The 22967-nt window shown below is 36.8% G+C and overlaps 3 protein-coding genes across 12 annotated transcripts; all 3 read right to left on the bottom strand.

Annotated features, from left to right (window-relative positions):
- Positions 1-533: 533 nt before the first annotated feature.
- On the bottom strand, positions 534-13649 carry LOC116013411 (inositol hexakisphosphate and diphosphoinositol-pentakisphosphate kinase VIP2-like). 5 transcript variants are annotated; one of them, XM_031253146.1, is made up of 31 exons: positions 13395-13649; positions 12920-13142; positions 12712-12771; positions 12455-12501; positions 12133-12216; positions 11519-11582; positions 10990-11143; positions 10332-10402; positions 9708-9812; positions 9292-9384; positions 9020-9094; positions 8054-8139; positions 7429-7635; positions 7234-7333; positions 7080-7150; positions 6822-6903; positions 6502-6660; positions 6314-6356; positions 5972-6054; positions 5720-5782; positions 4974-5048; positions 4298-4423; positions 3600-3841; positions 3338-3382; positions 2762-2828; positions 2416-2487; positions 2029-2324; positions 1844-1901; positions 1443-1610; positions 1220-1294; positions 534-1113 (listed from the first exon to the last, which is right to left on the bottom strand). In XM_031253146.1, exons 2-31 carry the CDS (start codon positions 12998-13000, stop codon positions 814-816), a joined length of 3252 nt encoding a protein of 1083 aa, XP_031109006.1. In that variant the 5' UTR covers positions 13001-13142; positions 13395-13649; the 3' UTR covers positions 534-813. The 5 variants fall into 5 exon arrangements, with proteins under 5 accessions (XP_031109006.1, XP_031109007.1, XP_031109008.1 ...); XM_031253147.1 differs by having other exon boundaries at positions 13408-13649; XM_031253148.1 differs by having other exon boundaries at positions 12938-13648.
- Positions 13650-15661: 2012 nt separating this feature from the next.
- On the bottom strand, positions 15662-20139 carry LOC116013412 (uncharacterized protein YtfP). 6 transcript variants are annotated; one of them, XR_004097242.1, is made up of 17 exons: positions 19947-20139; positions 19743-19868; positions 19394-19453; positions 18900-19013; positions 18725-18812; positions 18395-18540; positions 18190-18291; positions 17871-17942; positions 17701-17800; positions 17540-17622; positions 17291-17368; positions 17103-17201; positions 16969-17019; positions 16763-16819; positions 16645-16686; positions 16139-16358; positions 15662-16061 (listed from the first exon to the last, which is right to left on the bottom strand). XR_004097242.1 is itself a non-coding variant. In XM_031253151.1 (16 exons), exons 1-16 carry the CDS (start codon positions 20097-20099, stop codon positions 16251-16253), a joined length of 1479 nt encoding a protein of 492 aa, XP_031109011.1. In that variant the 5' UTR covers positions 20100-20139; the 3' UTR covers positions 15670-16250. The 6 variants fall into 6 exon arrangements, 1 of the variants encoding a protein (XP_031109011.1); XR_004097243.1 differs by having other exon boundaries at positions 15662-16057; XR_004097245.1 differs by having other exon boundaries at positions 16162-16358.
- Positions 20140-21465: 1326 nt separating this feature from the next.
- LOC116011756 lies at positions 21466-22455 on the bottom strand. Its single transcript, XM_031251159.1, has 2 exons — positions 22287-22455; positions 21466-22224 (listed from the first exon to the last, which is right to left on the bottom strand). The coding sequence occupies exon 2, from the start codon at positions 22220-22222 to the stop codon at positions 21614-21616; it is 609 nt and encodes a 202-aa protein (XP_031107019.1). The 5' UTR covers positions 22223-22224; positions 22287-22455; the 3' UTR covers positions 21466-21613.
- Positions 22456-22967: the final 512 nt, after the last annotated feature.

Genomic DNA, 22967 nt, shown 5'->3' with positions numbered 1-22967 from the left:
GATTTTTCAGTTCCGGAGGCTAGATCTGATGAAGGAATAAGAAAAATAAAGTGCCCATGTGAAATTACGTGACTATCCCTGTGTTTCACGGCCAGTTGACGGACTCATTAACAGAGGACTAAATTAGGTAAAATTTGCAAAGTCATGGATGTTATTGGTTAAAATCATAAGTCGAGGACCAATTTGTGAATTATGCTATAGTCGAGGGACCATTTTGGGTATTTACTCATATATATATATATATACATAATTATTGCGGGTCATGAGCCAACCCACAGCCCGCGCGGGTCGCGGGCATTAACGGGCTAGGCTCGTTAGGCCTACTTCTTTGCGGACCATGTTTTTTGTAGCCCTAACCCGCCCTACAGTGGGGCGGGTGCAGGCCAGGCCAACCCACGGGCTTCGGTTCACTTTGATAGTACTAGCTGCTAGTGTGATTTGTGAACTCTACTCGGTCTTTAAGAACTGAATTAGTAAACCAAAAGGTCAAAGTAGTCGATCATCAAGCCATCACAAAATCCATGCATCACCAATTGCATTCGGCCAAGTAATTTCCTGTTCATTCATCATTCATGAACCATGACCACCAACGAATGGGTAGGAGGTAGTGCTTTTACATATGTGATTAGCATTAGTACAAGTCAACGACAGTCTTTGACAGACAAAGTGGGTGGAAGAAACAATACAAAATAAACGCACCCTTGTCAATGTTCTATATATGAACAAATGATGAGCGAAGAATGAGAGTTATCATCCATGTGTGCAGAAAATGGCCTTGAGCTTCACCCTGGCAAGGAAAACTAAAAATGTGAACTATTTCCCGTTGGTGCTCCCATTCTTGTGAAAAGGCCAAAGGTTTACCAAACGCTCTAGCACTGCTGCACTTTTTGAGAAGTAGCCTGTAAATCCTTGAGGGACTGATGGTGGTGGAAAATCTTCAGCAGGCATGGCAAAAGGACGAATCATCTTTTCAACCTTTTCCAATGTCAGATATGATCCTAATTCTTGAAGCCTTTCAGGACCCATTATAGGCAATGTGTGCTCTTGATGCCATGAAGTAGCCTCCGGATCTTGATTCTGCAAATTCATAAGAAAGCATCTTTCATCTTTTGGCTATATACATTGCACAACAAAGATTACATGGTTAGGCATAATCAAGTAGGTCAATTGCTTCTTATGGAAATATTTGAATGAAATCTCCAAAATGCAAACTAATTACCTCCAAAGGTGATAAATCTGCACCACGGCTGAAAGTCATTTCTATGCGAAACCTTTTAGGGTCTTCTAAATTCACCTGTATACAAATTCAGATAATAAGCAGAATCACAAAAGATATTAACCCCTTCCCTGACCAATCAGAACCCAAGAAATGAGCTAAATATGAGACAATGTCAATCTCTCGAAAATCATAATCCAATAAAAATGATTTATGGAATACCAACCTCTGTGTTTTCAAACATTCTCAATACAATGTAACTCATGTAGTCAAGCTCCTTTGTTCTAAATAAGCGTTCTAAAGCATTATCACAAACTAGGCTCTCCTCTCCTTGAAGAGATTCATCCAGGTTACAATAACGCAGAACATTCATCAAGGAATGAATATGTGATTCCTGCCATGAGAAAATTAATTGAGAAATGAATTGTAGAGATGGGTACAATCAGGAACAAAAATAATTGGGACTTTCTCATTGACAAATATCAAGAACAATCAATTTCAAACCTTTGAGGGAAAGAGGAGAATAAAGGAGAGGTTGTAAAAAAGAGCATCAGTACTTTAGTAGTTGTGTAGTTACAGTTGGTTGATCAAAACATTCAAAACAATAGGCCTAAATAAAGTACTCACTGATGTAAAGTATAGCCGTGTCCGGACATGCCGTTCTGGAGTCTTCACATTTGCATATCTGAAAGAAAGAAAATTTAAGAAATTATGTATAATAAAGGTATTCCATCTTCGCTTTCCTTATCAGAAAAGATAAATCTTTCCAGATTGCTTAGCCAACAGAAGGTAACCATAGGATTTTTTCATACTTTGGATCCAAACGGTACTTGGTCTCCTTGTCATCATCATCATCCTGATCCATTGATTTTTCACTAGTGAAGCTTGTTCTTCTAGGTTCTTCAGTCCTTGCATGAGGCTTGAGATGATACTCTGTCTCTTCCTTTGACCTTGCATGAGGCTTGAGATGATGCTCTGTCTCTTCTTTCCCATTCTTGCTAACTGTTGACTGCTGGTCTTGATTATTCTTCAACTCAGCAACACTGGCAGCCTCTTCAGTTGTATTCCTCAAATCAATCAAAATTTTACCCAACAAGCGACGAGCAATCTAACATTCCATACATAGAAAAGTGTATGTTATGCAGGGGTTGGTATGCAAAAAGAACAATTAATTTTAACAGGCATAGGACAATCTTTACCTTTGATCCAATTTTTAGCTTCTGCTTTGGATTAATTCCATACTCATTAGGAATAACCCCATCTGCAAGTAACTGAAAAACAAGAAGTAGAATCATAAAATCATACAGAACCACAACAACTGTTCTGACGACACTGCTGGTCCTCACATATAGAAATGCACAGAATCTGGAGACAGGAAGCATAGCCTATATAAACTGTTAAACATTGGTTTGCCATAATTTGTAGTTAGATTGATAGAAAGAAATTTGTAGAGAAAAATGCTTTGAGCATGTGTCAGCTATCACTTTTATCTCTCTTTCATTTACATAAGAAGTAACTCATGTCAGATATTGATTATATTTGTACCTGTGCAACATTGAAGAGTTCATCCAACCCTTCCAGATTTAGATGTGAATTATGCAAAAGATCATACCTGTTAAAAAAAAAAATTAAAAAAAAAAAAACAGAGGACACATTAAGACTTAGAAGCAAACACAGTCATAATGTAGGAATTCCAGCATCTTCAATAAAAGGTATCTAAATGTCTTTGACAGAGAAATGAAAGAGAAGTCTTGAAAGTTTTGTCACTGATCAATGATGGGAAACTTTTTTAAGAAGAAAAATTCTCTTTGAAATAATTGCATAAGGTAGCAAGATTCAGAAATTCACATCTAAATCCGGAAGGGTTGGATACACTCTTCAAATGCATGTCTATTTGAGCAGTGCAAATGATTTGCACACCCAAGGTGGCAAGGTAGAGCAGCCAGGCAAAAGAAAAAGGGGAAATGAGAGAATGAGATGCATATAAAAATCACCTCCAAAGTCATAGATGCCATGCATATCATTAGTACCCTCTAAAAGTAAGGTAAAGCAACCTTGGTGTATATGCAGAATACTTGTTCCACATGAAGAAAGAGACTAAACTGGTGCTAGATAACTTACTTGGAGGAGTCATAAACATCTGGAATTTGGGTAATATCAAAGCGTCTGTAATTGAAATACACAGCATTAGGGAAAAATCTCAATAATGCTGTCCACTGCCAACACAACTGATCTTTGAAATCAACATCTCAACCAATTGCACATTATGCAATGTCAAGCCTTGGGCAGTCAGCAGTGAAAGTGGATGCGAAAAAACTTCATGAATTAAGTAGAATCTTAAAAGCCTGAACAAACCACAATAGTCAGGTAAAGTAAGACTTACTCCTTGCGTGCATTATATAAGTCTCTTTCAAGTTTCCTCCATCTTGCATACATGAGAAGGAACCCCTCACTACCACAAGGTAAACCAGCAGCAATCCGATCAACATCTATATTCGTTTTACCAAGTGCCTTCGCTTGATCATATGGTGGAATCACATCATAAGAGCTTGTTTCAGCAAGTTCTTCATCTTCATCCTTAGCAAGAAGCTGCACTTGTTCTGTCACTTTCTTAGTCAATTTCACCTGGTCACAGAATATATGTTCAAAACAAAGATTAGAATATTAACTAACAAAGTATGAGGGGGAGGAGTAAAGGAGACCAAAAACAAACAAACACACAAAACAAACCAAAACACACCCAAAAAAAAAAAAAAAAAAAAAAAAAAAAAAAAAAAAAAAAAAAAAAAAAAAAAANCCCAAAAAAAAAAAAAAAGAAACAAAAAACAAAAACAAAAACAAAACAAAACAAAGATTTAAAATCAAAATTGAAATACTGGTTATATGTACTTTGAAAATATCAGAAAATTCCAGAAAAAAAAAATCAGTTCAATGGTCAGGTAAAGAAAGCAGAATTAGGGGTACAATCAGATCATATAGATTGCATGAAAGATTGGCAAGACCACCATCAAGATTCTAGAACAATGAGTTCTCATTTCAGCCAGAAAATTGATTAAATTAGATTCATATCTAGACTTTTACCAATTCATGCAAAAGTTCATGTGCATTTGAAGGGACTCCGGCCCCATCAACCATCCAAGGTTGCACTGATGATCCATTATTGTGAGTGGTCCTTGATCCAGAAGTTACTATCTGATTCAATCTCGCCTGAGAGGGGAACAAAGGAAAATTCAATTTAAAATTATAGAAGCAAAATACTGCAATTCCAGAGTCAATGAGATCCGGAAATGAAACTTATTTTTATCTATATATTATGTGTCATACATGAGCTGATATGAATTATGAACTGTATGGAGCTTCTGCATCTCATAACACTCAATACAGAGCAGGAGATATTTCCAGGCCATGCAATTATGGCAGCTTAATCATTATTATCAATACATATTACTATATTAGAATAATATGAATATCATCAATCAAGAACTAGCTTACCTCTATAGAGCATTCTGTGAAATTTCAAGAATGTCCATTGTGAGCCTAGAATTGATTGACTATAATAGTATAATGCATACTACGTGGCACTCAATTCATTATATCAAATGCATATTTTCTATTTGCCAACTACTTTTCTTTAACCATATTGTGAATTGACAGTAACTTGCACTAAATGGAGTTTAAGTCAAATGTGAATATATACATACAATTTTAACTTTTTTTAAGAAAATATGAATAGCACAAGTGCCAAGGTAAGAGAAACCTTTGCTTCTTCCATCTCAATACTAGCATTGTCAAGTCCATCCAACATAGAAGAATCCTTGCTAACCAGGGACACCTTTATAAAGGGAAACACGGGCAAAAAATGAATAGTCTCATTTACACACAGATATAAACAAACACAAAGTACAAAAGAAACACCATTCAGATCAAGCTTGATTCCTAGTGGGCCTAGGATAAATAAATTGGGCCAAGCTAGTAGGATTGAGTCTAAGGCTTTAAATCCTAATGCTAAGGCATTTCACTTGTGTGGATAATATGGATACCGTGTCTATTCCGTCGAATAAGACATGGGAATTTTGTCATACCTTGGATATGAGGACACCGGGTCAGTTGGCATTGTTGAGGTCTACTGCAACTAGTCTACTAGGGTCGAGGGACTTGGAGGGCTTACTCAGTCCGAGGATCACCTCGGAGCTACATTTTAGCAGACCCGAGTTCGGACTCGGATTATGACCCGACCTTTGGATTTTCAGACTATGATGAAGATTTTGATGATGAGGGCTATGTTGAGCAGTTTGAGCGCGGTAGGGGGCGCGGGCACGTGGTGACCGGGACAGGAGGCATGGTCACTTCGAGTTTAGGTACAGGTTTTGATGGTTATATAGCGGGTTTGTTCCCGTTTATTAAGACTTTGGTTTGGTCCAGTCTCTTTCTTTGTATTTGCTTTGATGCTTAATAAAATGTTTGGGTTTTGATTTAAAAAACCAAAAAAAAAAAAAAACATACCAGTATAGGTGTTAATTGTCCTTCCAAGTCCAGAAGACCTTTAGCAAATGCAGCCGCTGACATCTATGACAGACCATGTAGAAGGCAACATTCATAATTGAAGACAAGAAAGTAAATGTTATTAGAACAATCAAAAGACATGTAAGGGAGCAGGGAAATAAGAAGTGCCAACCAAATCCAAATGCATCAAAATTCAAGGTCAGGCAGGAAAGAACTTAGAGGTTGGCAATCATCCAGAGATATAAAGTGCACCTGTACTCGACCTTCATCTGAACTGTATATTTTAAGATCATGGCGATATGTACTATGGAGACGAAGAAGGCCCGTACCTTCACCTGAATTTCAAAACAAAAGTAATGGATTGCAGAAGTTTCACCAAGAAAACACATCAATGGAAATCAAACAGAGAAAAATAAACAATAAAAGGGAGCAGGTATTTCTCTGGATATTGAAGCTATATTTTAAATGAAAAAATAAATAAATAAAAAGCGAGAGTATATTGTTAAACGAGTTAAATATGGAATAATGACATTTTCAGTTGTTAAACATGGCATCATTCTCTGGTAAGAAGAGAGAATTAGGTCAAATTGTAACCTGGATACACATTATTCCTAAAATATCTGCCGAGCTCTTCGGCCTGCAAAAGAATTTGAGAAACACATAGTGGAAGGGTTAGCAAGTATATGCCCACCTTAACAAACAGAGAAGTTATAGCCAATGTAAAAATCAATCATGACCACAAGCAAAAACTGTATCAAATGATTTTGAACTTAATCAAGCACCTGCTTTCTACCAGCATGAGTGAGAACACCGCCATATTTGAGAACCATAAGAGCTTCAACAGGTCTTTCTTCTTCACCTTCACCATTAGGTTTTGCAACTTTAACCCACTTGAGTGGTTTCAGTTGAACTTTTCTATAAATACCAGAAAAATGTCCTCCCTGGAAACAAATTCTCAACTATTAACAATGAACTAAGGTTTTGGAAAGAAGCAAGAAATAACACTAAGATTTGCCACATTAGCTGCAGACACAATGTAATTCATGCATTCAAGAAAGCGCTCAAGATCATTATAGACTGTAAAACAGGTTATCATATAGACCTCCTCAAGAACTGCTTTAACTTGACGAAGCTTTTCAGCATGTTCAAGGTCTTCTGCTTCACTATCACTTTCTCGACCAGGTCTATAGAACAAGAATATGTAATCAGTTCAGATTGATCTAGGAGATCAATTTTGTTAAGAAAAATATTTTTCAGCTTTGGATTCTCTCTCCATGAACAGTATCACCATAGACAATGTATATTAATAAAAACAATTAGTGAATATAGATATATAAGAGAAATTATAGCAAGAGTTTACCTAGTTCGTGGTACCAAAGCTCTTGTTGCATCCAAGAGATCTTGCAATTGAACAGCACTTTTAAGTTTTGTCTGCAAAAGAATAAAAATCATGCTTGGACAACATTGAGAATGAACAAACAAAATAAGTAGAAAAATGAAGAGCAGAAAAAGACCTCAGATCTTGGTCTTCCCCCATTGTATTTTAACATCAAATTCAACAGCTTTTCCTCAGTAACTTTCAACTTTACTTTCTGTTTCGGAGTTCTATCGCCACTGGACCAATTCAGAACAGTATGTACTATGTAAGCTAACAAACAACTCTTTCCTAGGAATAGCAAACTAAGAAACAGTAAAATATGTCTTCTTACTGTCTAATTACAGCAATTACACAGCGTAGCTCTTCACATTGCCCAAACGTGCCAATGAGCCCACTTCCTTGGCGTGTTAGGACCTCAGAAGGCTGAACTGGTTCATTGACCTTCCATGGTAAAGTTGGAGGAATAGTTGAGGAAAGATGTGGGGCTTTGGCATCTAGAAACAGCTTCCTCAACACGCAAGCAGCATCATCATAGTATCTGCAGTCAGCAGTAATTCCTTAAAGATTTCCAAACAAATAAATACCAATTAAACAAACAAAATTCAGAAGGAGTAGATAGTAGAGAGCACAAGCATTAACCATGCAATATTTGAACAAACACAACAAGCATACAAGAATTCCATTGCTATCAACACGTCTTCCACTTTATTGCATGAGTTTGCTGAATCAAGAATGGCCAAGTGAAAACCAGATTACCAGGTGTCCAAATCCTTTTTATATCCACCACATATATAGTGAAAATTCTGGCAGATTAAAGAAATTTGATCCAAACTAGGGACTAAACAGCTTGTTTTTTCTAATGACACAAAGGGAGGTCTAGGACTCTAGGGGTATACAAAGTATTAAAAGAGAGTGAGAGAGAGAGTGTGTGAGAAGAAATCTTGCTAAAGAATTACTTGTAGGAATTCTTCACAAAACTCCACCCATTCACATCACAAACATAGGAACGCCCCTCGCAACGCAATAGATCAAAGCCACAAACCTGAAAAAAAATCATTTAAATAAGAAAAACAAGAACAAAAAATACATAAATTCAAAAAATTACCTTAAAAGCAAAATCATCTACATGGCAACTGAATTTTGAACAAGTTTGCTGGAATGAATAGTAGACTTATGAAGGTTGATTTTGTTTCCTTTTGTTCCCTAATAATTCGCTTGTTATGTTTCTTTTATATAAAACGCATTTCGTTCCTAAAAATAAACAAAACTAAGTTAGTAGCTTTGGGCGGGAATAAAACAGCATAAACTCGTTTTGTTTATGCATTTTATTTTTTAAAAATGTGGTATACGGTGTATTTCTCTTATTTTTCATGGGAAAAAATTGGTATACACACATAAACATAATGCATTTATTATAAATTTAATTTCTTAAAAATTCCACAAAATTAATTTTCGTGAATTTTAAAAAATTATTTAAACGCATAAGGTAAATGTGTCTATCCAATAAACACATTTAACAAAGACACTTTACACATTTTTGTCCAGGTTTCAAAACATGCACATTTTGGAAAACTTTTCCATATATGCGCATATGTCTTTCCTAATTTAATGAGACAAACCAAAAAAAAAAAAAGGAAATTATCCCTAAAGAATAAGACATCACAGCTAACGAAAAGTTGATCAAACTATTTCCTGTAAAACCAGGATAAAATTTTCCTCTCGTGGGAGGGTTTATTTAAAAAAAACATATGAATTTATCATTTATCAAATAAATATCGGCTTCTGTTTCTCAGCACATTCAGTTGGAGGTGATCAAAATTTACTAAGAATTTGATTAATACAGTACACCTCCTAAAAGTCAATAAGAATTAATTCACAAAAAGTGAAGATCTCAACAGTTTGCAAGTATACAAGTGACTTACGGATTGCCTGAAGGCAATGCAAACTTCTCTGGCCATCTGCTTCTCTGTGGGGGTAAGTAGAACAGGATATCTGACCTGCAAACAAACCAATACCTCTCAGATACTTCCCAACTAAAAGCCAGTAGTCTGTCTGTCCATCACCCCATTGCTGTTTCATGGATGCATGTGAACTACTAAAGACTTCTGCAACAAGTCAAATGAAGGCAACATACTAGTATATAGCAACTGGTTCTTCGCCATTAAAAAATGGCTACTGCAAAGAAAACAATCACCTCTTTTCCATCAGGATTTCTCATCACAACACCATCAACAACAGGAGACTTTCTTGCTTCTGCATGTGCATAATCAGGGCCAACAGTGTATACCTACATAAAATGACACACTAAAACATGATAATTCTATGCAAGGAATGGAGGAGAGTATATACAAATGGAAAGGACAGCCTGCTTAAAATGTCTGTATTAGGCAACAGTACATATGGAAAAGTGAACCAAAAATAAATAAACTCTATTAGTATAGAGAATATAATTTTAGAAAGTTTAGTCTCTTGCAATGGCATGAATTTTCAAAATTTCAATGCCATTCAATAGAAAACAGGTAGCTCCTATACATGAATGTAGCATGATTTTTCTAGTATAGAACTTTATAAAGCTCACTGGTCTAGTAGATACAGAAATAAATTTAGCACCTTCACATCTGTTCCCCCTGTTGGCATGAATTCCTCATATATGTAGGACCCTTCACGCCTGACTCTTCTAACCTCAGGATGAAACTCACTAGAGCGATTTCCAACCTGAAAGAGATGTAGTCCAAACACATGAAAATGACTGTAGACACTCACTACCCAATCATTGATAATACTGTTAGTCAAATTAAGGCCTAGGCTCAAATAAAATCCCTTAGGTAAAAGATGGTAAGCGTAAAGACAAAGTGACAAATCAAACTCTGAACCAATCCCTATATTAAAAGTTTTAACATCCATATTCTCAGTGCCCAAATAAATACTTCACATCTCACACCAACATTCATCTAAGTTGGCCAATTGCAATACTTCATAAACAGAGCTCATCTAGTCATTTGAACTGGTAGCTAACATTATATATTTATCCAAGGAATAGAATCCAATGTAATGGAAAGTACAAGCCTAAAACTTTGTTGGCTGGTAAAAACAGACTTTCGAAGTTTGAGCTCCAGCCTAATACAATGCCTTGTTAATAAACATCTAATAATACGTTAGCACATTAGAAGTGATACATGAACCCATCAAGAACACTGTGTCTTAATTGCATATGGTAATGCACTATGTTCTCACCTTCCGGAACAATTCCTTCATTCCTCCCCCTGCTGAACTGGGGTAGTATATCATTATGCTATGGTCATCACCTGCCCAAAAACAAAAAGAATTTGAGTATGCATGTTGAAGAAAAGCTATGACAAGAAGATCACACATGGAATGAAACTCAACATTATATGGCTTTGACTTGAGGAGTACTTTTAAAGTATATAAGAAAGGAAATTATATCAAATTATGGTGCACCATGTCGTACAACTTGTGAATACTCAATTTTTATCTAATTTGAACAACATTGAATATGAACATTTAGTACATCCAAAGTGAAAAAATTCGAAAATGAACTATCAATGCACACAATATGAACAACTAGTTCACTTAAAATGAACATTTTCTGTAAATCATTTGTAAGCACCTAATACTCTAATAGTCTAATACTCAACAAGTGAGCTCTAAGAGAAGCTTGCTTTCTGTCAATCATTCATTCATTCATTTGTAAGCACCAGCTTAGTGTCCTCTTTTTATTTTTGAAGTCATTAATTATCCAAAGAGAAAAAAAAAAAAAAAAAAGTTGACCAATGATGCTACGCCACAACAGTAGCAACCTTTAAATTTCAAATAACAAGCGCTGTGAAAAACAATTTGTCTTCAGTAATCCAGAAATATAAATGGAAATTACCATCAACAGGTTTCTCCACAAAAGGTTTCCAGAAGCGATTCCCATGAACTTCAACAAAGTCTTCCTCCTCAACAAAATAATCCAGCTCTTGATAGGGGACTTCTCTATTAACACAAGCATATCTTGGAACAGGAATTCCAAACATCTCAAGCCGCTGAAATACCACAAAAGATGTTAAAGGAAGAGGAAGCATGAAACAACCTTCAGGGGGAGGGGACCTATTCTCTAAAGTTTATCCATGTTTACAGCTATTTATCCTGGAAATGAAAAGGCAAAAGAAAAACATTTTTTATTAGTTTGAAGCTAACTTAGACGAACCTAATCCCATCCCCCAAACAAGTACACAAATCCCTAGAAGGTGCAGGGGAACAAAAGGGTGGACTTGCAGGAGTCCTAACTAAAATGAAGACATAAACAGCCACCATAAAGAAAAAGGTTTAGGAGAAGCCAAAAGACATCAAAAACTTCCTCATTTGATTCTTAAGTTTTCAGATAGTCTAAATAGAAAAGAAAGTAATCCTGTATGCACCTCATAGACTTTCCTCCTATCATGTAGAAGGTGTTGTGGCTCCAGCTCATTTACAAGGAAAGGCCTGAATTAATGAGTCAATACAGTAATATAAGCAAACATGCTTTCAAAAATCAAAATGCAAAAACATACCTACATATTAAGATTGTGAATAGAAATATGAGCTTAACTGCACCTAAGTGATATTTTATCACCTAAATCTAGTTGTTTTAGAATGCATAGTACAAAGCACATGGGTCTATATCCTATGAACATCAGAGGAAACAGGAAAAAGATTTAAATATAATAATACCCTAAGTTACATCTAATGGTTACATGTTGGCTTAATAGCTTAAATATCAAACTCTTGTGAAGTAACAGTTTCACTTCTATAGTCTTATCTTCAACAAAATGAAGTTCTTATTTTCCAACTCTTTTATTTGATTTCTTCTTTGATTTGAGAATGAGAATATATAATTTAATCATACCAACTGGTATACCTCTCTCATCTACATGCATCATATAAGCATATTCCATTTATCAAAGTACAATAGGGCAGCAACACAATTACACAAGTGCCTACACATCCAAATACAACAGAGCAGTAAAATAAAGCAGTGCAAAAGAACTTATACTTTCTCCATTTAGCATATGCCTCAGCCTTCTTCAAAGGATACCCAGAAGAATAGAAAGCAATCAAGCAATCGCATATTGGCCAGCTGCAATGAAAAACAATTTACCAGGTTAGCAATAATGCATTAATGTTTGAAGCCGGTTATGCTGCATAAGTGAATATAGTAGCAATGACCGATTTAGGAATACAACAATCCTGATAGAAAGGTATTGAACTTAGCACAACTGCACAAGTAGAAGACGATCCACATGCAAAAGTAAACATCCAGCAACAGCATACTAAGAATCAATCAAAGCTATATTAGATCGGTAAGTAAACCATACCTTTCAATCGGATCCTCAAGGATAACCTTGTCACCAAAATGTACAACCTACAAGCATTGCAAAAGTAATATAGTATAGCTTTAAAAACACCGCCAATCTACTCTATATCTGAAATCTAAAATAAATAAGAAAACAAAAGTTGACTACGACACTATTCCGTGTACTATTTTTACTAAAATCTCGCAAGAGCAACTAATTTCACGTCTGCTTTATCGAAACGAGTAAGCTCGGAAAAGTCGTGGATGGAGAATGAACACCTCAAATTCGCCGAATGACTGTAATCTGTCCAGAATCTCCCCCATAGGCGCGGAAAACACCTGAAATCAGTTCAAAAAAAAAAAAGGAGCATCACCGACTCAGTTACCGACCGATACGCGACGAAATCAGAATAGAATGAAGTACAATCTTGGTGCATGCTCTGCAAAAGAGTTCGTTAATACGAATTGAGAACAAAAAGTACAGAACCTCGGAGCCGCATTTCACCTTCTTTTCCATTACACATACTCCAATCGTTATCTTCTTTCCCACATTATCCTCCGCCTCCATTTCTCCCTCTCTCTCTCTCTCTCTCTCTCTGGATATCTAAACCTATGAATATCTATTTATATCTATATCTACACACGCCTATACGTATATCGGAATGAGTTGAAACGGCTTTAACTTTCTCCCTCCTTTCCGCTCCGCTCAACTGCTCAAAAACACAGAAACAGGTGAGCTTATGCAAAGCGCGTGTGTATAAATATAGATATGTGTGTATGTGTGTGCGCGCTAAAATGAGAAAGACAAAAAGAAAACGGAAAGAAAACACGCTGGAAAGAGTAACGAAATAAGACTAGAAATCGTTAACCAGAGATACTGAGATGCACCAATACCGCGCATACTATGCAAGGATTAAGGGATAAATAAGAAACTTAAAAAAAAAAAAAAAAAAAATTATAACCCAAGACGCCGACGTTTTCCGCAAGTCTCCAAACTCCAAACTCCAAAGCTCTTTCCCGAGACGGAAGTCTGGAGTGAGTCACGTCGTCACGAGAAACAGGAGCAAGCAGGAAAAGAAAAAATAATAATAAAAGAAGACTGGGGAAAGGTCGTGGGCGGGATGTTAGCTGTTATTTGCAACGCACACAGGGAGGGGATGCTGGCTATTGTTTGCGGGCCATTTGTGGTTGAGGATAGAATTTTGGATTCTGGAATATGCATTTTAATACGAAAAAGGTACACGATTCAGGTTCTATCCTATAAAAGGGATAAAAAGGAGTTGATCCAACTCAGAAAATTGTTGTAGCTAGACATCATAAAAAGTTAGGAAATAAATAAATGAAGTATTAAATATAGATAGTGAAAGCCATTTATTACAAATAATTGACAGGTATCAATATTCGAGGAGGAAGAGAGAATATAGAGGTAAGTTATATCATCTTACGACTAATGAATAATGATGATTATAGATAAGTTTACACGAACTCTGTATTAATAACTTACATATCATGCATACCTTATATATTTAGTCACTAGCTTCAGCTTAACTTGATATTTTTGTCTTTTAAAAAACGTTTTAGTTGAGTTGGTCAAATAATTGACCACTGTATTATAAGATAATTGGGGTTTGGAAAGGGTGGGGGAAATTTTGTTTGTACACTGCCCAGTTGTAAACTTTAGGCTCCAGAAAGTAGTGAGGGTGAAAGACTGAAATGGGAACGACAGGCCCTCTATTGACAAATTAGGGAACTCGAAGGAATACGGACTAAACTGGGAAAAACTCTTTTGGGAAATGCGTTTGGTGGCAGAAACGCATTTTCCAAATGCGTTCCATTTTTATTTTCTTTTTTTAAATACGGGATTTAAAAGCATTTCCCAAACGCGTGTATGGTATAAGATACACTAAACGCATTTGACAAATGCGTTCCTCGTATACAAACCAACGCACGTGCGAAATGCGTTCCTCGTATCGGCTGTACTCCGGCCACCAAAAAAATACAAGGAACGCATTTGTCAAATGCGTTTAGTGTATCTTATACCATACACGCGTTTGGGAAATGCTTTCAAATCCCGTATTTAAAAAAAAAAAGAAAATAAAAATAGAACGCATTTGGGAAATGCGTTTCTGCCACCAAATGCATTTCCCAAAAGAGTTTTTCCCAGTTTAGTCCGTATTCCTTCGAGTTCCTTAATTTGTCAATAGAAGGCCTGTCGTTCCCATTTCAGTCTTTCACCCAAGTAGTGATGGGGTCTCTGTCCGTGCCCAATATTATGATTGAAGCTTTGTTAAGGGCACCAATTAGCATAAAGCTGGTGCAAAGGTGGACAAGGTGAGTGCTAGTCTTGTCATCATGCGTCAGTGCACATGTTTGTTTATTAAATCACAGATTCACAGATGTCCAGGATATACTAATTTAACGAACCATTATCCTCATATCTCTTTTTGTTTTATATTTGTCAATACAATAAATAAGGTACAATATGTTATAACTAATTAACAAACTAATAAGCCTATATTGGGTACTCTTTGTCTTACTCAAATTTATAGTAATTATCTCATTTATTACGTTTGTATTACAAAAACCGTCCCAGCAATCAAATAGTTAGAGTTAAAAAACGCAAATGAAGTGGAAATTGGTAGATTACAAAATGTTGAAAAAATTAGCAAAAATGACATTGTAAGTGATTATTTTGCCTTACAAATATATGTGGATTCACTTTCGATTTTGGTCGGGTCAAAGTGATTTTTGATTATTCGTAATGAGACTATAAGAGATCGATAAATTGTACGTTTAAAACGGATAATGGGTAATGACTAATGAGAAATTAATTCTCAAAGTAAATCCATTTTAGTTTTTTTTTTAAAAATGAACGTGGAAAAGCTTAAAAATAGTATTTGTTCCGCATTGAAAAAAGAATGAGATTTGCACCAATTGTATAACATAGAGATTTTCTCCTACACGGGCCTTGTACTACTCCATTGGAGGAATTACTATTCGGTCAAACTGGGTTTACCATTCAAATGGAGACCTGGCGTCTTGTTATTTTGAAAAGTTGACCATCTTCTACAAGCTAGATCCGAGTTGAAGGCTTGAAGCCACACTTTTTGACTTCAAACTACGGTAGGTAAGTAGCCTTCCAACCCAGCTAGAATGGTAACAATGATTCAATGTTCTAATTGTTGCTTGGCGCGCGTTTCACGTCAAGGACTGTACTAAATAGCTGGCATTTAAATCTTAGAAAAGTCAAGTTTATGTAAGATATATATTATTGTTTAATACTTTACAAGTTCATGTGCCACGCATGAGATCTCAGCTTTACATTGGCTGTACTTAGCACTTTGTGCACCCTACAAGATAAGTAGTCCTATTTGCAAACATCACTATACAAATCCAACTTGTTCTTAAGTTAATAGTGTTGCTTTAGTAATTCATTACTCGTACACAGCCAATGGGAAATGGGTATGACACATAAAGTGAGAACTGAGAAGAATATAAAATGTAATCCGATTTCCTGTTAATTGACATAAAGTCTTCATTATGCTATACTGATTACTTATTGATCGTCGACAGGGATTGCCACAAAGCAAGGTCAGCAACGCCCTTCATCTGATTGGTCATGCAACTTACTTAATCAGAGCACATAATAAGACATAACAAAACATACAAAGTCAATGTCAAAGAAAATGCAACAAATCCCACTTACAACAAAGAGAACAGAAACAAAACCTTTGCTCACAGGACCACACCTTACAGGTGCACTGAAGAATCATATGAGAGTTTAACTCGTATCATATGAGATTAAGGCAATATTGTCCTTAACTCTTGTCACCAAGCATGCTTTCACAAACATATTTTCCTTCTATATTGGCTATAGATTGGTTGCCAATGCTTGTTCCTGCAATATATCCACCTGACCAAGCATTCTGCACCAGTTGGGAATTTAGACAATTAGAACGCGAGGAACAGAGAAGCGAAGAACAAAAATAAGTTTGTTATAGCCCACCCTCTCCCTCTCAAAGAAAATGGGAAAAACAAAGAAGATGACCAAATTCATAAGACATAACAAAGGAAGCTGCTAAATTATTGCTCCTTCCAAGCCGTATACAAATTCAATTTATTAACTGCATAAATAAATGTCAAGCTACATCTGTCAATGGTGGGAGATCAGTATATTATTCTACCTAGTTGCCAGAACACACTCCCAATTACCTGAAAATTAAACCCTCCAGTTATACCATCAACATTTAGTACCTACAGAAATCATCAGGTATCAAAACATAAGATCATACATAGCAAAAGAAAGCAATTCATAAGCAGGATAGTGAACCTCTCCAGCAAAATATAGACATGGATGGATCCTGCTCTGCATTGTATTCAAGTAAATCTGCTTGAAAGGCATAAGGTAGAAAAGTTGAACTCAGTAATCAAAATGCATATCAGCTCACAAGGTTTCAAGAGAGCAATTGATATAAATGATATATAGATTATATGATGCATCCCCATTGAAGTAGTGGCAAAATAAAAAGAGAGCACCTCCGACAATGGAACTCCTCCAGCGGTGACAAATTCATCCTTAAATTGTCCCTTCAAGTATTATGAAAACACAAATATTCTTTATGTTACCAACCCACTGAATACGTAAAAGCAAGAAAACTAGAACGGCTTACCTTTCCCTTCACAGTAAAGGAACAATGCTTTAAAGTAAACACAATGGACATCAACAAATTGTTGGAAATGGAAGACCACAAGATATCTCCATCTAGTCCCTGCAAAGAAATAGTGGACATGTACAATCAAGAAGATATTGATGCATAGAACATAAACAGTGATTCTGCAACTGGAATCATCATTCAACCTCACGGTCTAATATATACTTCCAAAATCTCTTGACAAGGCCAAGCGCCATTGGACAAGAGTTGAGCAACTTTTGTCTCTGCATGGGAAGAAAAGAGATGTAAGGTTAAAAGGTTATTAAAAGAATCAAATAAAACATAGATTTGATTGTGAAATATGAAGTTAAAAATAGTTTCAAAATCTCCTTCAGGTAAACAGAATGAGGAACAAGAAACTTCATGGAGTTGAAATGGTTTGAAAACAGAAGTACCGCAAACTGATTCTTGTGCTTAATGAGTACAGACTTCAAATCGTCAATATGATGATCAGGAGCAAAATCCACCAACAGTGTTCCTGCATTCATGTATGACTAGATAGAATAAATGGGACAGTTATACTGGAAATAAATAAAAATAAAAACTTATATTGTACCCTTATAATCTGAACTTGCAAGATAACGTGCTCCCCAAGCAGATAACCGAAGAATCACCGGTCCACTAAGTCCCCAATGTGTCACTAACATGGGACCAACCTAACAACTCAAGGTTATGGTTCTGTACACAAAAAGTTAATTCAACGTACAATTTGTCAGAAAAGCATGCCTGTGTAAGCTGTGGGACATTCTTCTGAAGGGCTTCTAACTTCAGTTTTGCTTTCACTTTAGGAAATGTGACCTGAAAGAGATACGTCAGATATATATGAATAAGGATTTTACGTTTAATACATCATTACCACAAGCATCTATAACATATGCAATGAGGCATGGGGTCCTGTCATTAGCAAACACCAAAAAGAAACAGAGCGTTGAATCAAGACAATCAAAACAGATGTTAAATACCAAAAGTTGTGGTTCTAAAAAGTAAAAAGAAAGTGTACAAGGCAACTTTGTGATAAGAGACTGTAAATGAAGAATGCAACTACCCCAGATAACTCTATTAACTGCAAATCATCAATCTTGAAAGTGAATAAGCTGGGAACAGGTTTTACGATAGAATGTCCAAGTTGAGTGGCAAGATCATAACCCTGAAGCAGCACAAATACATGCCAAGTAAAATTAGCGGGGTTCAGTCAATGTCTCAAATTATTAAACAATGCACTATTACCATTATCAATCAGATAAAAATACCTGCTGACTACTACCACTAGCAATCAATAGATAGTCTGCTTCCACATACTCAACATGGTCAATAGAACGTTTCTCTAGCTTGACAGTGAACTTCCCACCAGTAATGTGAGATACACTTGTGACAGTTTTTCCAGTCTGCAGTGAGACTGATTGAGGAACTAACAAATCAATGGATGAAAGCATAAACTTTCAAGAACCCCACCCATCATTCCCAACCAAAAAAAAAAAACAAAAACACAAAACAAAAAACAAAACCAGAAAAAAAAAAAAAAACAAAAAAAAATCCCAGCACCGAGGACATTAAATCTCCTAGCATGATAGTGTACATACCTCCCCTCTTCTTTGCTTCAGACATGAGGCAATCAATAATGGAAGACGAACTATTGCTTACTGGAAATACCCTTCCATCTTCCTCAATCTGGGGCAGAATTACAATTTTTTCTTGTTAACATCAAGCAGGAGGGAAAAAACAAACAAAACAAAGTGAATGTAGCTCTGAGATTACTTTCAGCTCCACTCCATTGTTGGAGAACCAAGACATAGTATCCATTGGACCATGGACAGTGAAAAATGAGCCTCTCAGTTCCTTGTTGCCCCTTGGATAGTTGTCTGCCAAAAGCTACACAGTTAACGTTAGAGAATCTCAAGCATAACTGCATACTGTTTCTGTAAAGAAAATAATGGCAGCATATTCTTCCAAGCTGCAAAGTTTTCCAAGTGGTACAATAAAACAAGGCACAGTACTAAATTTTTAAATAACACCCACTAAGAATCCCCGTATGTTTCTAATTGAGCAGCTGTTCCAATATGAATACACACCACACCATAATAAGACACCATTCATCTCTTTTCAGGATTTTTTTTTTTTTTTTTTTTGAGGAAATCTCTTTTCAGGATAAGTGAGCCTTTTTTCCATCAATAAGAACTGTGAAAATTTTAAGCATGTGGTACTGTCAAAGTTCCATCAGTTCATGAAATCCAATATTATAGCATACTCACCATATGATCAGCATAATGCCCATTTGTCACGTTACAGCGGCCTCCTCCAGAAATTTTCACCTGGTTAAGGACAGCACAAACTTCTGAATTCTCGACATAAGTAATTCAAGTTCAAGCTCTTTCTGAAATAAAATTGTATATATACTAGTGCAAATCCACGGCCATTTCTAATGGGTCTATTTTGAGACTCATTTCCACAATCACTCATTATTAGCTTACAGTATATCAATTTCTTCGACTCACTTAGAGAATACACTATAACCAACTCAAATCGGTAGTAGACATAGCCACTTAAAATACCATTTTTTTGCTATTTTTTTCAACAATAGGCAGAGAGGAAGAGGCTAACCTTGGATAAGGGCTTCGCTTTCTCAATTACAACGACTTTAAGATTCGGCGCAACCGTCTTGGCGTTAATTGCGCCGTACATTCCGGCAGCTCCGCCACCCACCACCAGCAGCAGCTCTTCATCTGACTGCTTAGTGAATACACATAGTGAGTTGAGCAGGAACTGAATTACAAGGAACCCAATGCGCACGCGGCTAATACTTACCTTTGGAGTTACAGAGAGCGAAACTGCATTAAATCTTCTTCGACGGCGGGCGAAGAATGCGTAGCTGAAGATTCTCGAGAGATTTGATGAAGTTTGAGAAGCAAAGCCGACGCGATAAATGTACTGCGGAGAGGCGAAACTCATGATGCTCATTTTGGGCTTTCTTGTCGAGTAACGAACTGAACTGCTTGCTAGAAGTCTAGAACAAGACCCGATAAATCCGACTGTGTTAAACCGGTCGGACCGGCTATTCTAATCCACGTTGCCTTACTACCGATTTATTTTTATTTTTTTTGGATAGAAGGGAGACAAAAATACAATAAAAGCAATGCCAATGAACTCAACAATTTATATTATGGAACTTTGATCGAAACGACGAGATACATAATTCGTAAGGTACACAGTTTTATAACACAAGACACATATACATGTTATATACTACGTATTTATTTATTTGGATTGAATGAACTTCATGCCCAACTTTGGCCCACTATTCCACTAACTCTATTGACCTTGATGAACTAGAGGATATGATTGAGGCCAGTGTTTAGACTGCTCAACTCGATCAAATTGGGACAATCCAATATATAAATATACAAATACGCTCTAAAAGGAGGAGAAGATTCTATATTGTGTTTGATTGCTCCCTTTTTACTATTATTTAATTTTCTTAACTAATCGGGTCCACCCTTGACTACTTTAGTTGTGAACCTAACAAGGTCATAGCCCCAATGCTACCATGCATGAAGCTAAGCAAAAAATAGATTGAAAATATATTTGATGTAGTAAATACAGGACTTACTACGAATACGTACGAAGTATTGGATTGGACCGGACCTGGTTTAAATGAAAAGCTCGAAATAGTGATCGACAGTATGTCAGAAGTTCCCGAGCATATAATTAGCGTATAAGAATATTCAAAAAGTCCCACTCTCAGCAATAAATGCAGTATTTATAGGGGGGAACTGGGAAAGGGAACAAGTTCCGGTCTTGCGGCATGTAGGGCACGTGGAATCCATGCAGGAGTTCAGGCCGAGGTCCAAGCGGGCTTGACCATGTGCCCTAATACTCCTAAGAGTACTATATTCTATTGTTGGAGTTAGGTCGGTAGGTCGGTCTCGACCTGGTTGGACCGGGACACAGTAATTATCTAAGCACCTGCATACGCTACCCTCCAGAGGAGCTTGGCGGCTAATATGGTCAAGAAGATGATTGTAAGGGGTCGGTCGATCTGAGCGTCTCTCCTGTGATGCGTTCGCCCCCGATCATCATTCATGCACATCTATTGGGAAATAATCTCCATCAGTATCGATACTAATTAATTAACTCCTAAATTTTAGACTATTAAAAAAGATTATTTCAATTTCATGGATAATTATAGGTTAATTATCATGTAAATATCAATTAGTAGCAGGATTATTTCAATTTCATGGATAACAATTAGTAGCAGGATTATTTCCCTTTCATGGATAATTATAGGTTAATTATCATGTGGAAACCAAGTAGCAGGATTATATTATTTCGGTTTTGTGAATAATTATAGGTTTCATTCATATAAAATCAGAATCAATTACACCTCCCAAAAAAAAAAATCAATTACAAAAAATTGGGGGACAAGAAAAACGAAAAACCTCCTAAAACTAGAATGAACGTACACCTCTAATAATTCAGCACACATCACGCGATCCTTCATCTTGTCCGGAACGTTTAAGCTTCAAACCAGCCAGATTGGGGAACTTAATGGCAGCGAAAGCTTGCGATTTGACGATGGCGGAATCAGAGGCAGAACGTTGGTGGTGGCTAACCGCCGCCGCCGCCGCCTCCTCCTCGAAGGCGGCGGCCTCAGCATCGACCACCTCGATTTCCCAGAGCGAGGATCTCCTGACGCGGTTGTTGTGCACGAGCGAGTTCCTCCACGGCATGATCCCGCCGTTCCGCTTGAGGAATTGGCCGTAGCGAGTCTTGAGGCGCACGATCCCTTCCCCTTCCACCTCCCACTCCGTGGAGGAGGTCTTTCGGTCCGGCAAACTCGCCACCACCCTCTGGCACCTCCCCCTGGGGATTAACGGCATGTTTGACGCCGTCAGGTATTTCCCGTGGCAGCTCCTCAGCCGCAGGTAGCGTTGCCCGTCGACCACTTCCACCGTCCAAAGCGCGTTTACTGAGGAACCATCGCGGCCCTGCTTCAACGTCTTCTCGTCGTTATTCGCGACCAGATACTTCCCTTTGTTGTGTTCTTTCAGCCGAACGACTCTTGCGTTTCCCAATGGATCCATACCTGCACATAATATTCTATTCAAAAAACCTGTTAGCAAGAAGAAATAATAAAATCATCGTTACCTGATCAATGTTGCAAATAAATTAATCCCCCAAGAATAATATGCATGAAATTGATCACGGGAGGGGTGGGAGCCGTCTGAGCAGATGCATGTATTCAATATATATGTAGGAGGTATCAAAGATCGAGCTAAAATCGTTCTACATTTCTAGTTTTTATTGTCATTTTAAAATTTAAAGCAACAACATGTATGTAATTTCATGCACCTGGACAAGATATAAGAGTACCCTAACAACACACCTCCGAAAAATCGGAGTTTTTTGTCCATCCAAAATGGATGGAAATGAATTTCCTCCCATTTTGTCAGGCATCAGGAGTGAATGAAAATACTAGTTAATAGAAATTAAGCATTTTTCATTTTCCTATAGCAAAGAGATGAATTGTGATGTTGAGTAGTACTATTAGATCAACGAGTCTATTGAACCTTTTGATGAATTTCTTGAACCAGTTGATATATCCCGTGATCAATAGGTTTGACACTCTTATTAGGTAATGCATTAAGGGCTGGTATGTGATGCACACAGGAATACTTGATAGTGCAGACATTAGACTCAAAACACTCCCAAACATATTCAAATGCACCACCATATCTAGCTGTTGATTTAAACTCATCCAACAGTTGCAATATACTCACACGTCTGCATATATATATATATATATATATATATATATATATATATATA

This window comes from Ipomoea triloba, chromosome 3, assembly GCF_003576645.1.
Source record: "Ipomoea triloba cultivar NCNSP0323 chromosome 3, ASM357664v1".
NCBI classification, from domain to species: Eukaryota; Viridiplantae; Streptophyta; class Magnoliopsida; order Solanales; family Convolvulaceae; genus Ipomoea; species Ipomoea triloba.
Note: the sequence above shows the minus strand (reverse complement) of the source record. Positions and strands in the feature narration are given on the sequence as shown.